General features: G+C 46.1%; 1 protein-coding gene across 1 annotated transcript in view; it reads left to right on the top strand.

The window, feature by feature from the left end:
- The window catches only part of CFAP57 (cilia and flagella associated protein 57), a 457,479-nt gene that overhangs the window by 77,700 nt on the left and 352,139 nt on the right, over nucleotides 1-27,640 (top strand). The window contains exon 5 of the mRNA XM_030205491.1: nucleotides 10,442-10,607. Within this exon, the coding sequence (XP_030061351.1) occupies nucleotides 10,442-10,607 (166 nt within the window). The remainder of the gene's footprint in view (nucleotides 1-10,441; nucleotides 10,608-27,640) is intronic.

Genomic DNA, 27,640 nt, shown 5'->3' with positions numbered 1-27,640 from the left:
TAATTCCAATTTAGTTGCACAAAAGGTTGGAAAATGTGGGATACAAATGCAATAAATAAATAAATAATTTTTTATAACCATTTCTCAGCAACTATGCCATATACAAAACTTTATTATGCCAACTTGCATTTACAAAACTCTTATTAAAACACGTAATTCAAATCACAACCTTTTGTTCACCTCATAAAATACCATTTATTCCTTCATACATCTATGCGCTGGCATCTAATTTCAGCGCCAGGCCATAGAGTCAGGAGGAGTGCCTGGTTGCTCGTGTTGCCGCATGTGGACCCCTGAAGATGCTAGTAAAGCGAAACATGATCTGTGTAGGGTCATGGCAGAACAGCAATGTTGACCACAGAGGTGGAGGCTGGATTTAAATGGAACACCCCTATGCACCGCCATGTTTGTGAAACAAAAGGGTGAAGTATAGTGAACAAGTTACAGTGCGTTTTTGAGCAGACATATGGAATATTGTGTTGGTGAAAGTGCGACTACAGATTGTGCAAGAAATTGAAGTAGTCACTGGACTGCAATTACAACTGACATTGGTTTGTTGTTTAATAACATCTTGACATTCAAGGATGTCCAAGGATTTCGTGAGACGTATGATGTCATCGGTTCTGCTAGCAAGATAAGCATTGAGTTTATAATAATTAATAATTTAACAGTGGACTGGGTGCAGGAATTTTTAGGGGGTTTTGGATCTATGAAGGAATTAATGGTATTTTATGAGGTGAATAAAAGGTTGTGATTTGAATTACGTGTTTTAATAAGAGTTTTGTAAATGCAAGTTGGCATAATAAAGTTTTGTAAATGGCATAGTTGCTGACTACATAAGTACATAAGTAATGCCACACTGGGAAAAGACCAAGGGTCCATCGAGCCCAGCATCCTGTCCACGACAGCGGCCAATCCAGGCCAAGGGCACCTGGCGAGCTTGCCAAACGTACAGACATTCTATACATGTTATTCCTGGAATTGTGGATTTTTCCCAAGTCCATTTAGTAGTGGTTTATGGACTTGTCTTTTAGGAAACCGTCTACCCCTTTTTAAACTCTGCTAATCTAACCGCCTTCACCACATTCTCCGGCAACAAATTCCAGAGTTTAATTATGCGTTGGGTGAAGAAAGATTTTCTCAGATTTGTTTTAAATTTACTACACTGTAGTTTCATCGCATGCCCCTAGTCCTAGTATTTTTGGAAAGCATGAACAGACGCTTCACATCCACCTGTTCCACTCCACTCATTATTTTATATACCTCTATCATGTCTCCCCTCAGCCGTCTCTTCTCCAAGCTGAAAAGCCCTAGCCTCCTTAGTCTTTCTTCATAGGGAAATCGTCCTATCCCCGCTATCATTTTAGTCGCCCTTCGCTGCACCTTTTCCAATTCTACTATATCTTTCTTGAGATGCGGTGACCAGAACTGAACACAATACTCAAGGTGTGGTCGCACCATGGAGCGATACAAAGGCATTATAACATCCTCACACCTGTTTTCCATACCTTTCCTAATAATACCCAACATTCTATTCGCTTTCCTAGCCGCAGCAGCACACTGAGCAGAAGGTTTCAGTGTATTATTGACGACGACACCCAGATCCCTTTCTTGGTCCGTAACTCCTAACATGGAACCTTGCATAACGTAACTATAATTTGGGTTCTTTTTTCCCACATGCATCACCTTGCACTTGCTCACATTAAACGTCATCTGCCATTTAGCTGCCCAATCTCCCAGTCTCGTGAGGTCCTTCTGTACTTTTCACAATCGTGTGGCGAGTTAACGACTTTGAATTACTTTGTGTCATCAGCAAATTTAATTACCTCGCTGGTTACTCCCATCTCTAAATCATTTATAAATATATTAAAAATCAGCGGTCCTAGCACTGACACCTGAGGAACCCCACTAACTATCCTTCTCCACTGAGAATACTGCCCATTTAACCCCACTCTCTGTTTCCTATCCTTCAACCAGTTTTTAATCCACAATAGGACATTTCCTCCTATCCTATGACCCTCCAATTTCCTCTGTAGCCTTTCATGAGGTACCTTATCAAACGCCTTTTGAAAATCCAGATACACAATATCAACCGGCTCCCCTTTGTCCACATGTTTGTTTACTCCTTCAAAGAATTGAAGTAAATTGGTCAGGCAAGATTTCCCCACACAAAAACCGTGCTGACTTGGTCTCAGTAATCCATGTCCTTGGATGTGCTCTGTAATTTTGTTTTTGATAATAGCCTCTACCATTTTCCCCGGCACTGACGTCAGACTCACCGGTCTATAATTTCCCGGATCTCCCCTGCAACCTTTTTAAAAAATCGGTGTTACATTGGCCACCCTCCAATCTTCCGGTACCACACTCGATTTTAAGAATAAATTGCATATCACTAACAGTAGCTCCGCAAGCTCATTTTTCAGTTCTATCAGTACTCTAGGATGAATACCATCCGGTCCAGGAGATTTGCTACTCTTCAGTTTGCTGAACTGCCCCATTACGTCCTAAATGTGTCCCAAGGAGTTGAGAACAGTAGTGTCTTTAGACAGATATGTCTGGGATGGCAATGAGAGGTTCAAGCTATGTATAGAAGAGGGCAAGCTAAACACAGCAAATCATGGCAGATAGAGGCCATGGCCTATCCAGGCTGCCCATCCATACCTTCTATTATGTCTTCCTCCACCTAAGAGATCCCACGTGCTTGTTTCACACTTTCTGGACAGATCGTTCAACACATCCACCACTCTTTCCATAATGGTTAAAGGCCACTGAGTATCCCCACTTAGGCAGCAATGGCTGATTTTAGGCAGGCAGGCTCAACAGCCATGGTCAATTTAGGCAGGTAGGAGCCTGGAGGAATAGCCTAGTGGTTAGTGTAGCGGACTATGATCCTGGGGAACTGGGCTTAATTCCCACTGCAGCTCCTTGTGACTCTGGGCAAGTCACTTAACCCTCCATTGCTCCAGGTACAAATAAGTATCTGTATACACTATGTAAAACACCTTGAAAGTAGTTGCAGAAACCACAAGTCTCTTTCCCCTTTCCTGCCCACTTGAATCACTTTGAATATAGGCCCAATAGTTTATAATATAATAGGAAACCCAGATCTTTAAGTCTTGTCTGGTGGGTGCCAAAATATTTCATCATTTTAATTTCAAAGATTTTACATTCCGGGATGGTTTTGAAATTTCCTTTTTGTATTCTCAGGTAATGTAACAGCACCTTTGGACACCCACCGGTACAATAATAATACAGTCCACACAAACCGAGTGGGAAAATAACCCACTTTTTGTATCCTCACCATAGAGTCATTAATACAATGCTCTGATATTGCAAAATACTGTCGTACAGAGGTGTCACCCTAATTAATACTATAGTATTTGAATCTACTCAGACACTACATCAATCTCATCTTAAGCATTTAGAACATAAAAGCAGCCATACTGGGTCAGACCAATGGTCCATCTAGCCCAGTATCCTGTTTTCCAAACAGCGGCCAAGCCAGGTCACAAGTACCTGGCAGAAACCCAAATCGTGGCAACACTCCATACTACAAATCCCAGGGAAAAGCAGTTGCTTCCCCATGTCTGTCTCAATAGCAGACTATGGACTTTTCCTCCAGGAATTTGTCCAAACCCTTTTTTTTAACCCAGATACGCTAACTGCTGTTACCACATCCTCTGGCAAAGAGTCCCAGAGCTTAACTATACATTGAGTGAAAAAATATTTCCTCTTATTTGTTTTCAAAGTATAACCATGTAACTTCCTCAAGTGTCCCCTAGTCTTTGTACTTTTAGATTGAATAAAGAGATGTGGTAGCCATGTTGGTCCACTTTTAAAGGTAATCAATTGAAATAGAATAAAATAAAACATAGAAAAGAAAATAAGATGATACCTTTTTATTGGACTAACTTAATACATTTTTAGATTACCTTTTGAAGGTAGCCCTTCTTTGTCAGATCAGAAATAAACAAATTTTGATAAGTAACAGCATATACAGGTATGTCTATAACACATGAACCTTATTCGACCACAACATCACTTTGTATTTGTTTCTTTACCGGAGATGGCGAACGCCATTACAGTACTATGTAAGTCACATTGAGCCTGCAAATAGGTGGGAAAATGTGGGCTACAAATGTAACAAATAAATAAATAAATAAATATAAGTGAAACATCAAAGTATTTCACTGACAGTCTGAAGGGATGAGGGAGGGGTGGGCTAGGTGAGAAACAGAGAGGGCTGAGAGGATGAGGGACAGGGAGATATGCATGGTGATCAGAGGGTGACAAAGCAGTGAAATTTCATGGTTTTTAATGGCCTAGAAAACCCAGATCTTTGTTAAGTCCTGTCTGGTGGGTGTCAAAGTATTTAATCATTTTGACTTCAAAGGTATTGCGTTCCTGTATTGTTTTAAAGTTTCCTTTCAGTATTCTCAGCATAAAATCATTGGTACAGTGTTCTGGTTTTGTAAAGTGCTGTCCCACAGAAGTAACATCCTGGTTGGCACTGGCATTTTTCATATGATGTCTATGTAAATTAAATCTCTTCTTCAGCATCTGGGTTGTTTCTCCAATATAGCACCCTTCATCACAGAATGAGTTAAAAAAAAATCGATTTACATCTACTCGTTCTACACCACTCAGGATTTTGTAGCCCTCAATCATATCTCTCCTCATCCGTCTCTTTTCTAAGCTGAAGAGCCCTAACCTCTTTAGCCTTTCCTCATATGAGAGAAATTCCATCCCCTTTATCATTTTCGTCGTCCTTCTCTGCACCTTTTCTAATTCCACTATATATTTTTTGAGATGTGGTGACCAGAATTGAGCACAATATTTGAAGTGCATACTCAGGGTCAGTTTTAGTCATGGTGAAGCCCAGGGCAGAAATTAAGGAGGGGGCCCCTGATCTCCCTTCCCCCGATCTCCCCATCTGCATTGCTACTACATGATCCAGATATCTCTTCTCCTTCTTCCCACCACAGTCCATCTCCCTCCCTTCCCCTGTCCTTGCAGTCTTTAAATTTTTAATTTGCCTTTTCTGATGGGGGCCCCAGTGCAGCAGCCATCCTCACAAGCTGCCTCTGGCTGTCTCGAAGCTTTCTCTCTCTGCCGCAATCCGCTCAGGCGGAAACAGAAAATTGCATCAGAGTGGGGCAGGTCACAGCAGAGAGGGAAAGCTTTGAGTAGCCCGCAGGCAACTTGTGAGAATGGCTGCCGCATTGGGTCCCCTCTGAGAAGGAAAATAAATTTTTAAAGAAGATCGGGAAGGGATGAGGAGACGGACTGTGGTGGGGAGAAGGGGAAGAGATGCCTGGACCGTGGGTTCCAATGTAGCTACCCTGTTTCCTCCCCCCCCCCCCCCCCCCCCCCAACGCCAGCCCTGTGCATTTTCATTGTGAATATCCTAAATACCTGACTGGTTTGGTACGTCTTGAGACCTGGGTTAAGAACCATTGTCCTAAAGGGATAATGGGCAAAACTACTTATCTAGATATGTCCGTATGCTCTCCTCTCTTATCCACTTGCCCCATAAATATAATTTCTCATAGAACTTAAACTGCTTTTCTAGTATTTTTTCCTCATAGAGGGTCCTCCTTGATCTCCCATATTTTTTTCAATCCTAGTCCGGACCGCCACCTTCTACAGCTTCTAAGCTATCAACTTTCCTGCTTTATTTCCGGATTCAAAGAAACATTGTTTAACCATCTTCACTTTAAGTTATGTTCCAGAAATCAACCTTTAATCTAGCTCTACCATGTTCCAATCCATTGTAGATTCCTGAGAAAAGGTGGATCTTACTTACACTCTTTCTAGTTCACCTTTTTTTGCCAATGTTGGATATCCTGTAACCAGGCCTTTTTCTTCCTTGCCCTCCACATTACAGTGCTCCCCCTGGCAACTTCCTTTAAGGCATTCCATAGAATATTTCCCCCTATGTCCCTGTTGCTGTACATTCGATAACAGCTCTCTGGATATCCATACATGCCATCTGGTCTCTAAGTAGGGAGTCATTAATCTTCAAGTATTTATTGGATTTCCCTGAACTCCTGTCTTCTATTCGTATCCAAATTGAAGCATGGTCAAAACACATAATGTTGCGTATAGCTGAGTCTGCAATTGAGCCCAGCAAATTTCTATGTGGGGGGTTTTAGGACATTGCCCCTCACCCTTATGAAACCTCTCACATTAGCATGGGCTACCTTAAGAGTGCAGATCCTGCCCGGGAGGAAGTAAGCCGGGAGGGCAGAGGCACCAGGGAGTTAAAAAGACAGGGCCAGGCAGAATTTAGGGAGGCCCAGGGAAGGAAGAGGAGAAGCTCCAGCGTGTGCCTTCCCAATGCTGAAGACTTCCCAATGCTGTGATCGGGCTGAGGTAAGCCCTTGTTGTTAACTAATTGAACTTTTTTCAAGTTTGCTGGAGGTCTGTCTGAAGCCAAACCTGAGTCGTAAAATAGAACTGAAAGGCTGTGTTTGGGATGTGGCAACCCCACAGCCACGGATTGTGGTTGAAACTACCGGCAGAGGCGACTTGCTACTGTTTGCTGAAACCGCCGGGGTTTTTCCCCATTCTATGCCACAGCTCTGTGAAGAAACAGGCCGAGGGTACAGGAAAATAAACATGACTTAGGCCTTGTGAAGAAACAGACCAGGAACTCCTGTTCTTGTAAATAAATACTTATTTTTGCATTCAACCTTTTGTCCGGCTATATTATTTCCTCTGGGCACGCCCAACCACTGCTTGGGGTCTCACATCCTACTTATCAGTAGTAAATCAATGCACGTATTAATTTTTGTATAGGTAGATCTTTAAGGGTGACCGAGAAGCTCTCTATCTGATTCTTTAGTGTCTCCACTTTCTCTTGCTGTTTCTCTTGCATTTCCATCTCTTTTCTCCTTCCAACATCTGTCATATCTTACTGGAGGTCAGCTACTGCCTGCTTAATATCAGTCTTAACCAAGACAATATCCATTTTAGCTCTGTGAACCATTCTTTGATTTTTTTTTATAGTGAAAGTCTCCTGCTTTTTATTTTGACAGGAGTTACCGTCTGTCTCCAATTACACCATTGCTACTGTACCATATGTGTTCCTGCTGCCATCCTGATCTCTCAGAATATAAGCTGATCTAAAACTTTACATCTTTTTCTTTACTGAGGTGTCTAATTCCGCGTCACTCTTTAACAATCAAAGCACTGAAAAGAGGGGTTGTTAACTCTTGTCCCTCAGAGCTGTTGCTTCAGACCACTATTGCCAGGAAACTACAGAACGGTAAGCCTCACTTCGGTTATTGGAAAAGTAATGGAAGTGATGCTGAAGGAAAGGATAGTGAATTTCCTGGAAGCCAATAAGTTGCAAGATCCAAGACAACATGGTTTTACCAAAGGGAAATCATGCCAAACGAATCTCAATGAATTCTTTGACTGGGTGACCGGAGAATTGAATCATGGACGTGCTATAGACGTAATCTACTTAGATTTCAGCAAAGCCTTTGACAAGGTTCCCCACAGGAGGCTCTTAAATAAACTGGACGGGCTGAAGATAGGACCCAAAGTGGTGAACTGGATTAGGAACTGGTTGACGGACAGAAGCCAGAGGGTGGTGGTTAATGGAATTCGCTCAGATGAGGGAAAGGTAAGTAGTGGAGTGCCTCAGGGATCGGTGCAGGGGCCAATTTGTGAGTGACATTGCCAAAGGGTTAGAAGGTAAAGTTTGCCTATTTGCGGATGATACTAAGATTTGTAACAGAGTGGACACCCGGGAGGGAGTGGAAAACATGAAAAAGGATCTGCAGAAGCTAGAAGAATGGTCTAAGGTTTGGCAATTAAAATTCAATGCGAAGAAATGCAAAGTGATGCACTTAGGGAGTAGAAATCCACGAGAGACGTATGTGTTAGGTGGTGAGAGTCTGATATGTACAGACGGGGAGAGGGATCTTGGGGTGATAGTATCTGAAGATCTGAAGGCGACGAAACAGTGTGACAAGGCGGTGGCCGTAGTTAGAAGGTTGCTAGGTTGTGTAGAGAGAGGTGTGACCAGCAGAAGAAAGGAGGTGTTGATGCCCCAGTATAAGTCGTTGGTGAGGCCCCACCTGGAGTATTGTGTTCAGTTTTGGAGGCCGTATCTTTCTAAGGATGTAAAAAGAATTGAAGTGGTGCAAAGAAAAGCTACGAGAATGGTATGGGATTTGCGTTACAACACGTATGAGGAGAGACTTGCTGACCTAAACATGTATACCCTGGAGGAAAGGAGAAACAGGGGTGATATGATACAGATGTTCAAATATTTTAAAGGTATTAGTCCGCAAACGAACCTTTTCTGGAGATGGGAAGGCGGTAGAACTAGAGGACATGAAATGAGATTGAAGGGGGGGTAGACTCAAGAAAAATGTCAGGAAGTATTTTTTCACAGAGAGAGTAGTGGATGCTTGGAATGCCCTCCCGCGGAAGGTGGTGAAGATGAAAACATTCTTGGGATAAACATAAAGGAATCCTGTTCAGAAGGAAGGGATCCTCAGAAGCTTAGCCGAGATTGGGTGGCGGAGCCGGTGGTGGGAGGCGTGGCTAGTGCTGGGTAGACTTCTACGGTCTGTGCCCTGAAAATGACAGATACAAATCAAGGTAAGGTATACACAAAAAGTAGCACATATGAGTTTATCTTGTTGGGCAGACTGGATGGACCGTGCAGGTCTTTTTCTGCCGTCATCTACTATGTTACTATCAGGCTTATTTTCGAAAGTGATCGCTGGCGATCTTCCGACATAAATTGGGAGATGGCTGGCGATCTCTCAAAAGCGCCGAAATTGGTATAATCGAAAGCAGCTTTTTTGACACCATCACCGCTTTCCCATCGCTGCGCCGGTGAAAGTTCAAGGGGGCGTGTCGGCGGCGTAGCAAAGGTGGGACATGGGCGGGCATGGGCGTGGCTACCAGATGGCTGGCTTTCGCGGATAATGGAAAAAAAAAGTGGCATTCATCAGTATTTCACCAGGTTCACTTGGTCCTTTTATTTTCACGACCAAGCCTAAAAAACTGACCAGATGACCACCGGAGGGAATGGGGGATGACCTCCCCGTAGTCCCCCAGTGGTCACAAACCCCCTCCCACACTAAAACAACAAAAAACCTTTTTTTTAACCAGCCTGTATGCCAGCCTCAAATGTCATACCTAGCTCCCTGACAGCAGTATGCAAGTCCCTGGAGCAGGTTTTAATGAGTGCAGTGCACTTCAGGCAGGCAGACTCAGGTCCATCCCGCCCCCTACCTGTTACACTTGTGGTGCTAAGTGTTGAGCCCTCCAAACTCCCCCAAAACCCACTGTACCCACATGTAGGTGCCCCCCTTCACCCATGTGTAGAGTTGGTGTAGAGTTGTGGGGAGTGGGTTTGGGGGGGATTTGGGGGGCTCAGCACCCAAGGGAAGGGAGCTATGCACCTGGGAGCTATTTGTGTATTTTTTAAACATTTTTAGAAGTGCCCCCTAGGGTGCCCGGTTGGTGTCCTGGCATGTTAGGGGGACCAGTGCACTACAAATGCTGGCTCCTCCCATGACCAAATGCCTTGGATTTCTCTGGGTTTGAGATGGCCGGCAGTTTTTTCCATTATCATTGAAAAAAACCGGCGATCTCAAACCAGGTGAACTCTGGCATTTGGCCGGGCTAAACCGTATTATCGAAAAAAAGATGGCCAGCCATCTTTTTCGAAAATACGGTTCTGGCCAGCTGTTGCGCCGCCGCCAAAATAGATTGCCGGCGACGTTCGATTATGCCCCTCTATGTTACTATGACCCCAGTGGAGACTCTTTAATGCTGGTACTATATGGATCATTTTCAGGTCAAATAACAAGTGAGCAGCATGTTTTATAGTTTGGACCCAATGTTCCCACTTTGCACATTGTGTGTCAAGGGTACAATTTGTATCCTGTTTATTGTATAAGTAAAGAATGTCTTCAATTAAGCAAGGGTATCATGGAAAAAAACTGTAATTCTCATTATTACACTCTAGGTTCACAAATGTTTTCTTAGCACTATAAAAGATGTTGCATTACCTGAGCTTTCGGTGTAGTGAAAAGCGATTTGGATTTATGGCAGTCCTTTCTTAGTAGTTCAAGGCGAGTTGCATTTGAATTCCGTAGGCATTTTCCGGTAAGGGCAATATATCTGATAGACCAAAGCAGTTTACAAATTTTGTACAGGTACTTGCCAAGGTCATAAGGAGCCTCAGAGGAGGAGTTTGAACCTGACTTTGCTGGTTCTCAGTTTGCTGCTATGTGGTCCCTTTCTCAGATCTCATCTTTTCTGTTAGGGCAATAAGAGATATTAACAACCTACAAAGATTCCAGTTTTCTCCAGACCCATTTTGAGGCCAAGAATTCTACACTATATGTTGAATTTATGTTCCCACTTTAAAAAGATTTTAACAGCTCTTGTCAATGGCTTTCTCCAGGTCCAGCTTGATGTCTCTGCAGGAGTCTAAATCACCCCTCCAGACCTGCGTCAATTATATTGTGCCCTATTCCAAAGGGTTCCTCTGCACTGCCGGACTTGGAGCTGTGTTCATGTTTGAGAAACTGGAAGAGAAGGACTTCTACAAAAAAAGCCGTGAAATCCGGGTAGGCAGAAGATAAAGATTTTCTTCTTTGCAGAGAAGAATAGTAGATGGAAGATCAAGATTTTGTTCTTTAATGATATAAGAATTGCTGTTTTGGGTCAAAGCAAAAGTGCATCTAGCCTAGTATCCTGTCTTTGACAAAGACAGGTAGCGGGAGTTTAGTGGGAGCATTTCAGAATAAAGCATTGAACTATAGGGTAATAAGTGTGCCTGAATGTATGTAGGAGAATGTACACTCCTTTTCCTGTACCATATTCACTCTAAATGCTGGTAATAAGAACTTCTGAAAACATAGGGGTCGATACTCAGCCGGTGGCCCTCAGCATTTTTCTGACTTTCGTCAGCTTTATGCTGAGACATTCAATGCTGAGCCACATCTAAGATTTGGCATTGAATTTCCGGGTTTCATTTTGGTTGCCATTCCTGAATTGTACACAGTACTAATGGTAAGTCTGCTCCATGGAGTGATAAAGAAGCATTATGATATATTTTATTTATTTATTAGGATTTATTTACCACCTTTTTGAAGGCATTTTAATGCCAACACAATGCACAATAAAACATTTTAATAGACAGTGTAGGGTAGGTAAGAGAGTAAAGAGGAATTAGAAAGTAAGGTGACTAATTTCAAGAAAGTCGCACATAGTAACATACCTGCTTATTTTCGAAAGAGAAGGGCGCCCATCTCTAAGGGCGGCCTTCTCTGGGGACGGCCCCGTGAAGGGGCGGAGCCAACCGTATTATCGATAATATGGTCGGGGCCGGCCAAATCTCAACATTTAGGTCAACCTTAGAGATGGTTGACCTAAATGTTGAGATCGCCGGACTTAGAGATGGCCGACCTCGGTTTTCACCGATAATGGAAACTGAAGCCGGCCATCTCAAAAACGACCAAATCCAAGCCATTTGGTCGTGGGAGGAGCCAGCATTCCTAGTGCACTGATCCCTCCTCACATGCCAGGACACCAGCCGGGCACCCTAGGGGGCACTGCAGTGGACTTCACAAATTGCTCCCAGGTGCATAGCTCCCTTACCTTGGGTGCTGAGCCCCCAACCCCCCCCCCCCCAAAACCCACTACCCACAACTGTACAACAGTACCATAGCCCTTAAAGGGTAAAGGGGGCACCTACATGTGGGTACAGTGGGTTTCTGGTGGGTTTTGGAGGGCTCCCATTTACCCCCACAAGTGTAACAAGTAGGGGGGGATGGGCCTTGGTCTGCCTGTGTGCCCACTAAAAACTACTCCAGGGACTGCATAGTGCTGTGATGGAGCTGGGTATGACATTTGAGGCTGGCAAAAATGTTTTTTAATTTTTTTTGGGTGGGAGGGGGTTGGGGACCACTGGGGGAGTAAGGGGAGGTGATCCCCGATTCCCTCCGGTGGTCATCTGGTCAGTTCGGGCACCTTTTCAAGGCTTGGTCATGAATAAAAAGGGACCAAGTAAAGTCATAAGTACATAAGTAATGCCATACTGGGAAAAGACCAACGGTCCATCGAGCCCAGCATCCTGTCCACGACAGCGGCCAATCCAGGCCAAGGGCACCTGGCAAGCTTCCCAAACGTACAAACATTCTATACATGTTATTCCTGGAATTGTGGATTTTTCCCAAGTCCATTTAGTAGCGGTTTATGGACTTGTCCTTTAGGAAACCGTCCAACCCCTTTTTAAACTCTGCTAAGCTAACCGCCTTCACCACTTTCTCCGGCAACGAATTCCAGAGTTTAATTATACGTTGGGTGAAGAAAAGTTTTCTCCGATTTGTTTTAAATTTACTACACTGTAGTTTCATCGCATGCCCCCTAGTCCTAGTATTTTTGGAAAGCGTGAACAGAAGCTTCACATCCACCTGTTCCACTCCACTCATTATTTTATATACCTCTATCATGTCTCCCCTCAGCCGTCTCTTCTCCAAGCTGAATAGCCCTAGCCTCCTTAATCTTTCTTCATAGGGAAGTCGTCCCATCCCCGCTATCATTTTAGTCGCCCTTCTCTGCACCTTTTCCAATTCTACTATATCTTTCTTGAGATGCGGCGACCAGAATTGAACACAATACTCAAGGTGCGGTCGCACCATGGAGCGATACAACGGCATTATAACATCCTCACACCTGTTTTCCATACCTTTCCTAATAATAACACGGCTACCACACTCCTCTACTAATAATACCCAACATTCTATTGAAGTTATTACTAAGGAGTTAGAGAATGTCTGGGGCAGTAAAAAGCCCCCAGAGAAAAAAGTGCTTATTCAGGAATTGGACTGATGAATAATGTTATTTTGAACTGTCTTTAGTTTGCTTCTGATTCAGTAAAACCAAACTGTTATACCCTACCAGAAAATGTCAGGTTCTAAATCCAGAAAAGCCAACAATTATTTGTATTAATGTCAACCTACACCTTATTCCCCCCCCCCCCCCCCCAAAAAAAAATGTCTATTAGATTGTAAGCTCTTTGAGCAGGGACTGTCTCTCTTTGTTAAATTGTACAGCGCTGCGTAACCCTAGTAGCGCTCTAGAAATGTTAAGTAGTAGTAGTAGTATTCGCTTTCCTAGCCGCAGCAGCACACTGAGCAGAAGGTTTCAGTGTATTATCGACGACGACGACACCCAGATCCCTTTCTTGGTCCGTAACTCATGACGTAGCTATAATTCGGGTTCTTTTTTCCCACATGCATCACCTTGCACTTGCTCACATTAAACGTCATCTGCCATTTAGCCGCCCAGTCTCCCAGTCTCGTAAGGTCCTCTTGTAATTTTTCACAATCCTGTCGCGATTTAACAACTTTGAATAACTTTGTGTCATCAGCAAATTTAATTACCTCGCTAGTTACTCCCATCTCTAAATCATTTATAAATATATTAAAAAGCAGCGGTCCTAGCACAGACCCCTGAGGAACCCCACTAACTACCCTTCTCCATTGTGAATACTGCCCATTTAACCCCACTCTCTGTTTCCTATCCTTCAACCAGTTTTTAATCCACAATAGGACATTTCCTTCTATCCCATGACCCTCCAATTTCCTCTGTAGCCTTTCATGAGGTACCTTGTCAAACGCCTTTTGGAAATCCAGATACCCAATATCAACCGGTTCCCCTTTGTCCACATGTTTGTTTACTCCTTCAAAGAATTGAAGTAAATTGGTCAGGCAAGATTTCCCCACACAAAAGCCGTGCTGACTCGGTCTCAGTAATCCATGTCCTCGGATGTGCTCTGTAATTTTGTTTTTAATAATAGCCTCTACCATTTTCCCCGGCACTGACGTCAGACTCACCGGTCTATAATTTCCCGGATCTCCCCTGGAGCCTTTTAAAAAAATCGGTGTTACATTGGCCACCCTCCAATCTTCCGGTACCACGCTCGATTTTAAGGATAAGTTGCATATCACTAGCAGTAGCTCCGCAAGCTCATTTTTCAGTTCTATCAGTACTCTAGGATGAATACCATCTGGTCCAGGAGATTTGCTACTCTTCAGTTTGCTGAACTGTCCCATTACGTCCTCCAGGTTTACCGTGAAGTCAGTAAGTTCCTCCGACTCGTCCGCTTGAAATACCATTTCTGACACCGGTATCCCACCCAAATCTTCCTCGGTGAAGACCGAAGCAAAGAATTCATTCAGTCTCTCCGCTACGTGTTTGTCTTCCTTGATCGCCCCTTTTACCCCTTGGTCATCCAGCGGCCCAACCGATTCTTTTGCTGGCTTCCTGCTTTTAATATACCGAAAAATGTTTTTACTATGTTTTTTTGCCTCCTCCCTCTCCTCCCCCCCCCCCCCACGCCACTCTTCAAATACGGTTTAAAATGAAGCTACGAGCTTTGGGTACCAGAGTTTGTATATAAGGTTCCCAGATGTCTAGGAACACTTTCCTTTTCTTTGAGGAAGATCCCACCCCTCTCCGCTCCATCATTAGCAGCTCATGCAGGCGATTTCTCCAGTGCCAGAAATCCGGCAGTTCTGTTTTGACCCAGGCATTTAAAATAAGTTTCTTGCCTACTAAACTCGCCTTCCAAATGAACTGCCTAGCCCCCCTAGAGTGTAGTACAAATATTTCATATTTATCCAACAGGAGACCCAACGGGGAAAGCGGGATCCTTCCCCGCAACATGAACTCTAAAAACCCTACAATTTGCCTCCAAAATGTTTTTATTTTATAACATTCCCAAAGAGAATGAAAGTGTGTGCCCTCCCCCTGCCCGCACTTGGAACAAATGGGGTCAACTACCCCCCAAACCTGGACACCTGATACTTGGACATATATGCCCGAAGTAAAATTCTATATTGGCATTCTCTCAATGTTGCATTCCCGGACAGGGTGGATATTCTGGCCGACATCTTCTGGAGATCCAAGGGCAAATTTGGGCGTCGCAGATCCTGAGCCCATTTACCAAGAATGTTTCCTGTGTCTTTCCCTTTGCTTAGCTCCCCTAATGCTTTCTGTAACCCAGACACCGATAAATGCTCCCCAGGCACTGAGCTAAAAAATTCTTTTACATGACGCCCATGTCCACTGCTCAGTTTCCCTGGCTCCAGCGATCTGACATAATGTGTCAGCTGACAGTATGCAAATTGTTGGTTTTGACCTATTCCCACCCCCAGGGCTCCTAATTGTAATAACTGTCCCTTAGCGCCCCTAACGTGTTCTAGTCTAGTGATCCCCATCTCCGCCCATCTGCAAAATACTTTGTTTTCTGACCCCGGTTTGAACTGGGGATTACCCTGTATCGGTAAAAGATCCGATACATGGAACCTTTTTTAAAAATCGGCGTTACATTAGCCACCCTCCAATCTTCCGGTACCACGCTCGATTTAAAAGATAAATTACATATCACTAACAATAGCTCCGCAAGCTCATTTTTCAGTTCTATCAGTACTCTAGGATGAATACCATCCGTTCCAGGAGATTTGCTACTCTTCAGTTTGCTGAACTGCCCCATTACGTCCTCCAGGTTTACCATGAAGTTTCTCCGACTCGTCCGCTTGAAATACCATTTCCAACACCGGTATCCCACCCAAATCTTCCTCGGTGAAGACCGAAGCAAAGAATTCATTCAATCTCTCCGCTACGTCTTTATCTTCCTTGATCGCCCCTTTTACCCCTCGGTCATCCAGCAGCCCAACCGATTCTTTTGCCGGCTTCCTGCTTTTAATATACCGAAAAACGTTTTGCTGTGTTTTTTTGCCTCTAATGCTATCTTTTTTTCGTAATCCCTCTTGGCCTTCTTTATCTGCGCCTTGCATTTGCATTGACACTTTTTATGCTGCTTCTTGTTATTTTCAGACGGTTCCTTCTTCCATTTTCTGAAGGCGTTTCTTTTAGCTCTAATGGCTTCCTTCACCTCACTTTTCAACCAAGTCGGCCAAATGCTCGTCAGGGCCACCCTTCTTTTTTTCCATTATTGGCCGAGGACGGCCATCTCTTAACCATGCCCCCGTCCCGCCTTCGGTACACTGCCAACATCCCCCCTTGAACTTTGGCCGGCCCTGCGACGGAAAGCAGTTGAGGATGGCCAAAATCGGCTTTCAATTATACCAATTTGGCCGCCTTTAGGAGAAGGGCGCCCATCTCCCGATTTGTGTTGGAAGATGGGCGCCCTTCTCCTTTGAAAATAAGCCTGATAGTAACACAGTAGATGACGGCAGAGAAAGACCTGTATGGTCCATCCAGTCTGCCCAACAAGATAAACTCATATGTGCTACTTTATGTGTATACCGGACCTTGATTTGTATCTACCATTTTCAGGGCACAAACCGTGGAAGTCTGCCCAGCACTAGCCCCGCCTCCCACCACCAGCACTGCCACCCAATCTCGGCTAAGCTTCTGAGGATCCATTCCTTCTGAACAGGATTTATTATTTATTTGTAGCATTTATTCCTTTATGTTTATCCCACGTATTTTTGAATTCTGTCACCATTTTCATCTCCACCACCTCCCGCGGGAGGGCATTCCAAGTATCCACCACTCTCTCCGTGAAAAAATACTTCCTGACTTTTTCTTGAGTCTGCCCCCCTTCAATCTCATTTCATGTCCTCTAGTTCTACCGCCTTCCCATCTATGGAAAAGGTTTGTTTGCGGATTAATACCTTTCAAATATTTGAACGTCTGTTAGGGTTACCATATTTTGTCCTCTTAAAAAGAGAACACGTCCCGCCCCTGCCCCACCCTTTTTGCATCCTCACCACGCCCCTGCCCCGCCCACACCACGCCCCTTTCACATCCTCGCCCCAACCCCTGTCACATATTTCCCTCCACTCACCTTACTTACTGTCTACTGTCCTGGTGGTCTAGTGACCTCTTTGGGGCAGGAAAGAGCCCCCTCTTTCCTGCCCGGAGTGCTGCCTGTCCTTGCCCTGCATCCTTCTCGGTCTCGGCTCGGGATTCAAAATGGCCGCCGAGAGTTGGAGTCTCGCGAGGCCGCTTCAACTCTCGGTGGACATTTTGAATCCCGAGCCGAGACTGAGAAGGATGCAGGGCAAGGACAGGCAGCACTCTGGGCAGGAAAGAGGGGGCTCTTTCCTGCCCCAAAGAGTTCACTAGACCACCAGGGCAGATATAGGGCCGGTCCTAGAGTCTCTGGTGCCCCCCTGCAGACTATCAGTTGGCACCCCCCCCCCCCCCCCCCCAGCATCTCCTTTTCTCTTGTCCCACCATGCTCCCAGGTTCCAATCTAATTCATGTTTAATGTGGGATAAAATGCCATAAATAAGTAAATAAACATAAACTTTTAACGTTGAGCACCTGATTCCCAAAGTGGACATATTCCAAACACTATAATGAAAATAAAATGATTTTTTCTACCTTTGTTGTCTGTTGACTTTGTTTTTCTGTTCATGCTGGCCCAGTACCAATGTGAATACACGCAACTCCTCCACATATATTCAGAACTGTCTTACAATTTCAGCTCATTATACTACTATCATGTTTTTTTCATCATCATGTTGCCCAAAATCCTTCTGTAACACTAAATGTCTAATTTCAAATATATTTCCACCATTCATGATGTATTGTAAGCCACATTGAGCCTGCAAAGAGGTGGGAAAATGTGGGATACAAATGCAATAAATAAATAAATAAAAATAAAATTCTGCTGCTATCTGTCCTCTTAACTCCGTTTCCAGGGCTTCCTTTCCATTTATTTCTTTACTTTCCTCCTTTCTTCTTTATTTCTTGCCATACATCCGTAAGTAAAAGCTGGGTCCTCTGCAGACTTGACTGTCCAGTGGATCCAGCTTCTGCCTATTTTCTCCATCGATGTGCAGGTTTTCTCCCTTTTCCCTCATCTCATCTCCTTCCTCTCTCTTCCCTACCCTCCATCCATGTCCAGCATTTCTTCTCTCTCCCTTTCCCTCCATCCATGTGCATCACCTTCCTTTGTCTTCCCTCCCCTCCATGCATGTCCAGAAGTTCTCCCCTTCATCCATGTACATCTCCTTCCTGTCTTCCCTTCCCTCCCCTCCATCCATGTCCAACAATTCTCCTCTCTCCCTGCCCTTCCCTCCATCCATGTCCAGCAACCCTCTTCTCTCCCCTGCCCTCCATCTACCCATGTCCAGCAACCCTCCTCTCCCCTCTAGCCACCCATGTCTAGCAACCCTCCTCTCTCCTGACCTCCCCTCCATCCATGTCCAGCAACCCTCCTCTCCCCTCTAGCCACCCATGTCCAGCAACCCTCCTCTCTCTCCTGCCTTCCCCTCCATCCACCCATGTCCAGCAACCCTCCTCTCCCCTCTAGCCACCCACCCATGTCCAGCAACTCTACTCTCCCCTCCATCCACCCATGTCCAGCAAATCTCCTCTCCCCTGACCTCCCCTCCATCCATGTCCAGCAACCCTCCTCTCTCCCCTTCCCTGCCCTCTATCCACCCATGTCCAGCAACCCTCCTCTCCCCTGCCCTCCATGCATATCCAGCAATTGTCTTCTGTCCCCTGTTCCCCTCCATCCATACCCAGCGCGATTCTCCTCTCCCCTGCCCCTGCCTCCATCCATCTGGGCGAACGGCGGCATGGTGGGTCTCCCCTTTCCTCCCTTACTATCTGCCCCATGCTGCCCTTGGGGGTTTAAATCTTTAATTTACCTCTGTCCCAGCAGCGACCGCGTCATTTCGAAGCCCGCCCTGCCCGTCTCTATTCTTTCCTCCCTTCGTGACGTGAGTTCGTTCCGCAGAGTCCCGCCTTCTGACATCATTTCCTCAAGGGCGGGACTCTGAGGGAACAAACTCACCATTTGTGAGCACCAGATCCAGCGTAGCTCCCTCCCTCCGTCACCATTTGTCTGAGCAGAACACTTTGAAAAGCATCCACGATCTCTGTACTTCTTTCTGATTCCGCAAAGGGAACCTTCCAATCTACATCTGGCAGATTGAAATCTCCCAGCAATAGAACCTCTCTCTTCTTTCCCAACTTTTGAATATCTGCGATCAGATCTTTATCTAGTTCCTCCAATTGTGTCGGAGGTCTGTAGACAACACCCACGTGGACAGTGGTTCTGTCATCTCTTTTTAAGGTGATCCACATCGCTTCTTTCTTTCCCCAGGTCCCTGTCATTTCAGTCGCTGCGATATCATTTCTCACATACAGAGCTACTCTTCCATCTTTATGACCATTTCTATCCTTCCTAAACAGATTATAGCCTGGTATGTTTGCATCCCATTCATGGAAACCATTGAGCCATGTCTCCATGATTGCAACAACGTCTAAGTCTGCCTCCAACATCAGGGCTTGAAGGTCATGAATTTTATTGCTTAGACTGCGAGCATTTGTGGTCATCGCTTTCCATCTACATTTCAGTGGAATTTTTATCTTCTGTTTAGTTTCACTTCCTGCTGTGTTGGTAAGAAGTGATTTGCTAAGATTGTTGTTTTCATTGCTTTCTTTTCTACTGATGCAGCTTGTCTTTAGCTTTAGCTGGGGGTGACCACTTGAAGTGAACTGCCTCCATATGCCACCCCCGCCTTCTAGTTTAAATGCCTAGAAATATATTGTCTGAATTTCTCCCCAAGGATTTTTTTCCTGCCACAGTGAAATGCAGCCCATCGTTACAATATAGTCTTTTGTTTTTCCATGTATTGCCCCATCCTCCTATGTACCTAAATCCTTCTTGGTGATACCAGGCTTTGAGCCAGCTATTGAAATTCTCAGTACTTTGCAATCTTTTCTTTCCCTTTCCAAAGGTAGGTAGTACTTCAGAGAAAGCTATTGTTTGTATCAAAGGTTTTAACCCCTCTCCCAGCTCCTGAAAAGCTCTCTGCATGGCAAGTGGGGTATTACTGGACAAGTCATTTGTTCCCAGGTGGATAACAACATCAGTGTTTGACTCCTTAGTTTCTTCTCTGATTATAGAGATTACTAGGAAAAAAGGCCCATTTCTGAAACCAATGAAACGGGCGCTAGCAAGGTTTTCCTCGGAGTGTGTATGTTTGAGAGCATGGCCAGTCCTAGGGTTTCTGGTGCCCTCCTGCAGCCTATTAGTTGGCGCCCCTACCTATCCAGGGGCAGGATCACTATGGCTCTGCCCCTACAGTAGTCACACCCCTTTTACTAGCCATGGCATCATTGAAAATATTACACCTGTCTTCCCTTCCCTCCCCTCCATGTCCAACAATTCTCTCCCTGCCCTCTCCTCTATCCACCCATGTCCAGCAACTCCCCTGCCCTCCATCCATCTATCCGTCCATATCCAGCAATTCTCCTCTCCCCGGCTGCCCCCTCCATCCATCCATCCATATCCAGCAATTCTCCTCTTTCTTCCCTGCCCTCCCCTCCATGTCCAGCAATTTCTCCTCTCTCCCTGGGCCCTGCCCTCCCATCCATGTCCATCCTTGTCCATCGATGCTCCTCTCCCCCCCTTCCCTGCTCCATCCATCCATATCCAGCAATTCTCCTCCCTCCCCTCCCCTTCATGTCTAGCAATTTCTCCTGTCTCCCTGGGCCCTGCCCTCCCATCCATGTCCATCTTTGTCCATCGATGCTCCTCTCTCCCCATCCCTCCTCCATCCATCCATATCTAGCAATTCTCCTCCCTCCCCTCCATGTCCAGCAATTTCTCCTGTCTCCCTGGGCCCTGCCCTCTCATCCATGTCCATCGATCAATGCTCCTCTGTCCCCTGCCCTCCCACTCCCATATCCACCTGCTCGCCCTCTTCTCAGATTTAAATCTTGTGTTTAAATTCACCTCCAACGTCGCAGCAGCTGCGCAGCATCAGTGAAAGCGCTGCTGCCAACGTCTCCCAGCCTTCCCTTTGCTCGTTCGTTCCCTCAGTGTCCCACCTTCTTCTGACTTCATTTCCTTGCGAGGGCGGGAGACTGAGAAGGGAACGAACGAGCGAAGGGAAAGCTAGAGACATCGGGCAGCAGTGCTTTCACTGATGCTGTGCAGCTGCTGCGACGTCGGAGGTAAATTTAAATACAAGATTTAAATGCCCTAGGGCGGCGCGGGTACCAGAGCAGGAAACCGAAGGCAGGGCTGCTGTAGGGGTCTGGGAGCTTAGGTAAGCGGCGAGGGTCAACATGGCGTGTTGGCGCCCTCCAGAGGTCGGCGCCCTCCTGCAATGCTTACCTCGCTTACTGGGTTGGACCGGCCCTGTTTGAGAGAGTGTGTGTGAGAGTGACTGTGTGTGTGAGAGAGAGAGAGTGAATGTATGAGTGTGTGTGTGTGACAGACTGAGACTGGGTGCGAGTGTGTCTGTGAGAGAGAGAGTGTGTGTGTGTGTGAGAATGAGAGTGTGTGCCATGGGCCCCCCCTCCCTCCCTCCCAGTTCAAGTGTCCCCCCTCCCTCCCTCCGAGTTCCAGGGTCATCCCCTCCCTCCCTCCCTCCCTCCGAGTTCCAGGGCCATCCTCCCCCTCCCTCCCTCCAAGTTCCAGGGTCATCCTCCCCCTCCCTCCCTCCGAGCTGTAGGGTCGGCCCCTACCTCCCTCTAAGTTCCAGGGTCGTCCCCCCATCCCTCCCTCCGAGTTCCAGGGTCGTCCCCCTTCCCTCCCTCCGAGTTCCAGGGTCGTCATCTCTCCGAGTTCCATGGTCATCCCCCCTTCCTCTGAGTTCCATGGTCATCACCCCTTCCTCCGAGTTCCAGGGTTGTCCTCCCCCTCCCTCTCTCCAAGTTCCAGGGTCGTCCCTTCCCTCCCTCTCTCACCGAGTTCCAGGGTCGTCCCTCCCTCTCTCCGAGGTCCAGGGTCGTCCCCCCCCTCTGAGTTCCAGGGTCGTCCCTTCGAGTTCCAGGGTTTGTCCCCTCCCTCCCTCCCTCCGAGTTCCAGGGTCGTTCCCTGCCCCCCTCTGAGTTCCAGGGGACCGAGTTTCATGTTCCCCCCTCCCTCCTTCCCTCCGAGTTTCAGGTCCCCCCTCCCTCCCTCCCTTCCTTCCTCCCTCTCCCCCTCCCAGTTCCAGGATCCCCCCCTCGGAACGCGACGTCACACGCATGAGGGTGTCGTCGTCCCTCCCTTCCTCCCTTCCAGTTCCAGGCCCCCTACCTCCAAATTTTAAAAGTCATCTTCACTTACGAAGTCAGGTTTACGGCAGCCGGCAGCAGCAGTAACAGGCGTGCAGGCTCGGCCCTTCTCTCTCAGCTCTGGTCACGCCCTCATTTCCTGTTTCCACAAGGGCGGGACCACAGCTGAGAGAGAGAGAAGGGTCGAGCCTGCACGCCTGTTACCGCTGCTGTTGTCGGCCACCGTAAACCCGACTTCATAAGTGAAGTTAACTTTTAAAATTTGGAGGTAGGGGGCCTGGAACTGGAAGGGAGGGAGGGAGGAAGGGAGGGACTATGACACCCTCATGCATGTGATGTTGCGTTCCATTGCCTGGCAACTCTGCAGCGTTCCCTTCCAGTGATTGGTCTTTACGAACACGGAGGTACGTGACGCCAATTCAGGAGATGGATACAGCAGGAGCACGAATGCTTCAAGGCTTCACTTTCTCAGCTTCAGAACGTTGGAGTTGCTTTTTATTATATAGGATTTGCTTGGTATTCCTGGTGGCTGAAGAGCCTGGAAGGCATTTCACTTTGCATGCCCCCTTGAACTGTGTTTCAGTTAATGCCTCTGATAATGGAATCCCCTAATAGCAACAGTTTCCTGGTATGAGTTTCAACATTAGTGATTTGGGAGTGTCTTTTCTCTTTGGGTACCTTCATATCTTTTTGTTCCACCTTCATTGCTTTTTCTTCCGCCTCAGTTCTATTTTCAGGAACATCACAGTGCTGTAATGGAGCAAAAGAATTCTGTAGGGGCAACGCTTGTGAGGGCGGATGCTTCTGTGTCTGTGGAAGTCTGCCTGAGCCTACCGTGAACCATCTATTCTTAGGTGGTTTTATCCTTTGAGACAGTGGTGAGAAGTTGGTATGATTCTGTGCAGTCCTAGAAGCTGCTTTAAGTGCATCCAATTCCTGCTTTACTTTACTGAGCTCCTGTTTTAAACTAGTGAGCTGAAGACAGATAGGACAAGCCTTTAAGTCTCCAGATGGATGGCCCTGAAACTAAAGCACCACAATTATTACAGAGAATAAAAGTCATCCTGATTGGTTGAAATGGGTATGAACAGGTGTACTATGATGGGGTTAACAGTCTGCAAGATTGCCTGTGTGTGACTGAGGAGTAAAGTTAATGAGTTTTGGCTTGTCTATATATGACTGGAAAACCCTGGGGTGGATGGGATGTGGGGAGGGTGGGTGGGACTATAAGTCCCAGTGAGTCAGCCAAGTGCTGTATCAAAAAAAAAGGTTCTCTAGGTATGACCAGAAATGATACAATCTGAACAAAGAATTTTCAGTTGATTTAACTTTCAAATTCCACTAGAATATAACTTTCCTTTAGTAAATAAATCTAAATATTCCCAAAAATTATAGCAGTTTCATCAGTGTTAATTTGCATATAACCAGTTGGGAGACTAAGTTTGTGGTTTTGCCTAGGACTGTCAGAACCTTTCCACAAAGTTAGAATGCTACAGGACCAGAAGAAGTTAGAAAAGCCTATCCTCTATCAGAGCTAGGCAGGAAAGGAAAGAGGGTATTATTTTTTTTTTGTTTTTGTCTTTTTGGGGAGGGGGGGCAGGGTTAGAACACAGAGAAGTGCACCACAATACAGATTCACAGGACAAATTAATTAAGCAATAAGTATTAAATTAAAGAGAATATCAGGTAGCTAAACCTATAGCCAAAAAGTTGAGAAGTTAGAATAAAATAATCAGAAATCACTTAGCAGTATTTTGGTTCAGGTCCAGCACATGGAATGCTACAAACAAAGTGGTCAGTGTCAGTGGTCAGAGTCCAACCCGCCTCCTGCTGTGCAGTGATTACCTCACAGTGAGTCAGCCAAGTGCTGTATAAAAAAAAAGTTCTCTAGGTATGACCAGAAATTATACAGTCTGATCAAAGAATTTTCAGTTGAGGTCAGAGAGATGGTTAAATATTATCTCAGCTAGGATAGGCGTGGATAAGCATAAGAACATAAGTATTGCTGTACTGGGACAGACTGAAGGTCCATCAAGCCCAGCATCCTGTTTCTAACAGTGGCCAATCCAGGTTGCAAGTACTTGGCAAGTTCCCTAAACAGTACAATACATTTTATTCTGCATATCCTAGAAATAAGCAGTGGATTTTCCCCAAGTCAATTTTAATAATAATGGACTTTTCTTTTAGGAAGTTATCCAAACCTTTTTTAAACCCGCTAAGCTAAATGCTTTTAACTACATTCTCTGGCAATGAATTCCAGAGCCCGGACCAATCATGATCTCTTCCAGTTCAGTACATGGGCAAGAAGAGTTCTTTGTTTTATGACCTTGGAAATGGTAACTTCTGGTGCTATGGGTCTGACTCCCTTCTCAGTTTCTCAGGGTGTTGGAAGGGGGTGGTTGGAACACAGAATGTCCTTGGCTTCAGTGAATCTGCCAGTATTTTTCCACAAGCTGAAGCTGGATCTTGCTGACACAGTAAGGTTCAGGTAAGAGGTTTTAGCATCCATCTTGTTTGTAACAGGATGCACTAAGCTTGTATGAACCAAAGCCATCACAGGTAAGATCACAGGGAAATACCCCTACAGATCCCCCCCCCCCCCCCCTCTTGGAGATGGAATTTACTACAAAGGAGTAAATGCCCGCTCCAGCCTAACTAGCAATACAACTAGACGGGTTGACATCAAGACTCATGGTCAGGACCAAAAAAACAAGAACTGTAAATGTCAGTAACTCAAACTAGCACTCTATTAATGACAGCTAGAAGTATGCACTTCCTGAAATCACAGTACATTGTTCAACTTAAATGCAAAATTGCTAACTGCAAATTACTAATACTAGAACAAATCATAGGGTGTTCGCAGTTATGTCCTAACACATGAAAATATAATCAACATTCAATCATCATGATACTATAAAATGCATGGCAAAAGCATCAGCAAAATTAGTACAGAATATGAAAATTGAAATCAAACTGATGTGATGGAGAAAAACTCCAAAGGCTTACAAAAAGTCTCAACCCCAAGGCCACAGGGGATGTTTATTGGCGAATGAGGCGTCGTTGAGCGAAAACTTCTCGTGCCAAGAGGACTACAGTGATGACCATGATGAGCCACGATATGGAGAGAAGTGGAATGACAACATGAGTGGTAGAGTTGACAATGGGAACATCAGATGAGCGATGCTTGTAGTCAGCAATCTGAAGTGAATCATGGTTGACGGCAAGTTCGACGGTATGAGAGCCTTTAGACTGTAAAAATGGCATAATGTCCAAAGCAAAGTCAATGGGGTGGCCACGAAATACATCTAGGATCTCCAGTTCAGATACAACAGAATCTGTATCGAGGTAAAACAAAGAAACTCCTCCCACATTAGCAATAGAGTACTTAGGTACAGCAATCAAACAAACATTGCAAGGGAGAGAAAAACGATTTATAACATCATGTTTGTGGAATGTAACTGTAAGCTCAGTATTGGGTGTGCTAACCATCCACACAGTATCAACCACAGCTACAGTGGTATCAGAAAAATCATCATATTTGGACACAGTGACTTTACATTTCTCTTGAACATTCTCAGTGGACAACCCGCACAGGGCTTCTGTGCAGTGGCGTAGCTAGACAGCCAATTTTGGGTGGGCCTCAGCCCAAAGTGGGTGGGCACAAAATTTTCTCTCTGCCCCGCCCCTTCCTCCCCCTATTCTCCACCTCTCCCCCAGCACCTCCCAACTCAAAATAAAAACAGAAACACTTTAGTTCATGAGGAAAGTGACATCCGCTATGCACATTTCTCAAGCTATCATATTTCAGTTAAGATTCAAAATAAAATAAAATGCCTTTTCTACCTTTGTTGTCTGGTTATTTTCTTTTTCCATCATGTTGATCCAGGTTCTCTTTTGAACTTTCCAATCTTTCTGCTATTTCTTCTTCAAGCAGCTGCTGTCCATTTGTCTTTTTCTCCTCTCTTGTTCCACTTCACTTGCCTCTGACATATTGACCTTTCCATTTTAGCTCTTTCCTCTTTTTTTCTTTTCTCTGTCCACCCAAATTTTATCCTAACCCCTTTTCCTTTGTTTTACTTTTCAGATATCTGTCAGATTTCCATTTCCTTTCCACACACTAGTTCTCCTATTCCCCATCTCTCTACTTCCCCAGCCATCCATTCCCTTCCATCTTCAATCTATTCCCCATTACCATATTTCTTTCCCCTGTAATCACCATCTTCCTCGCGTTTATTTCCTTGCCACCCCCTTGGCCTATCCCACATGGTTCCACCTTTCCCAGTGTCTCTCTCCCTCCACCCTTCTAGCCCAGCATCTGCTCCCTCTCTTCTCCCCACCTTCACCCCCTCCCAGCATCTTCCGGTCACTTCTCTCTTTTGTCTTGCCCCCCTCTCCTGTGATCCAGTGTGGCCAGGATTTCCCCCACTTCTTCCCTGATGCCCACACACACATCCAGAACCTGTCCCTTCCCTTCAGCCCGCTCCCCTTTGTCTTCCTCACCTCCCCCCCACACGTCCAGAACCTCTCCCTTCCCCCACACACGTCCAGAACCTCTCCCTTCAGCCCACTCCACTTTGTCTTCCTCACCTCCCCCCCACACATCCAGAACCTCTCCCTTCCCCCACACACGTCCAGAACCTGCCCCTTCCCTTCAGCCCACTCCCCTTTGTCTTCCCCACACACGTCCAGAACCTCTCCTTGCCCCCCCACACACGTCCAGAACCTGTCCCTTCCCTTCAGCCCACTCCCCTTTGTCTTCCTCACCCCCCACACACGTCCAGAACCTCTCCTTGCCCCCACACACGTCCAGAACCTGTCCCTTCCCTTCAGCCCACTCCCCTTTGTCTTCCTCACCCCCCCCACACACGTCCAGAACCTCTCCTTGCTCCCACACACGTCCAGAACCTATCCCTTCCCTTCAGCCCCCTCCCCTTGCAGGGCAAGCAGACCACTGTCTTCCTCACCCTTTCCCACCCCCGCTGCAGCGCTTGTATTCGACGCTATCGGCGCTGCCTCCTCCACCTCATAGTCGCCGTCTCCCCCCCCCCCCCCCCCGTGGCAGCGCTTACAATTTGCTACTGGCGCTGCCTGACATCACAGACGCGGAGCTGACGACCTGCTCCAGACCAGGACCTTCCCTCTGCCGTGTGCGTTCTTCTGCCCTGCGTAAACAGGAAGTTGAATCAGCGCGGCAGAGGGAAGGCCCCGCCCACGGAGCAGGACATTGCGCCGCGTCTGTCAGCTGTCAGGCAGTGCCGGTAGCAAATCGCAAGCTGCCATGGGAGTGGGAGATGGACTCGGAGACTGTGATGTGGAGGAGGCAGCGCCGATAGCGTAGAAGACAAGCGCTACGGCGGAGTGGGAGAGGGTGAGGAGACACGGTGACATCTGGGTGGGCCTGATCAAAAACTGGGCGGGCCTGGGCCCATCCAGGCCCACCCGTAGCTATGCCCCTGCTTCTGTGGTATCTTTCAAGGAGGGTTTACCTGGGCACAGCCAATGAATATCTTTAGTTTTTCTACAGAGATCCAAATTTGGGACCAAATAACTTTGAGGATCATCCTGTTGGTAAGCAACATACTCTGGAGTCTCA

Source organism: Microcaecilia unicolor, chromosome 6 (assembly GCF_901765095.1).
Source record: "Microcaecilia unicolor chromosome 6, aMicUni1.1, whole genome shotgun sequence".
Taxonomy (NCBI): domain Eukaryota; kingdom Metazoa; phylum Chordata; class Amphibia; order Gymnophiona; family Siphonopidae; genus Microcaecilia; species Microcaecilia unicolor.
The sequence above is the reverse complement of the archived record's forward strand: the minus strand, read 5'-3'. Positions and strand labels throughout refer to the sequence as shown.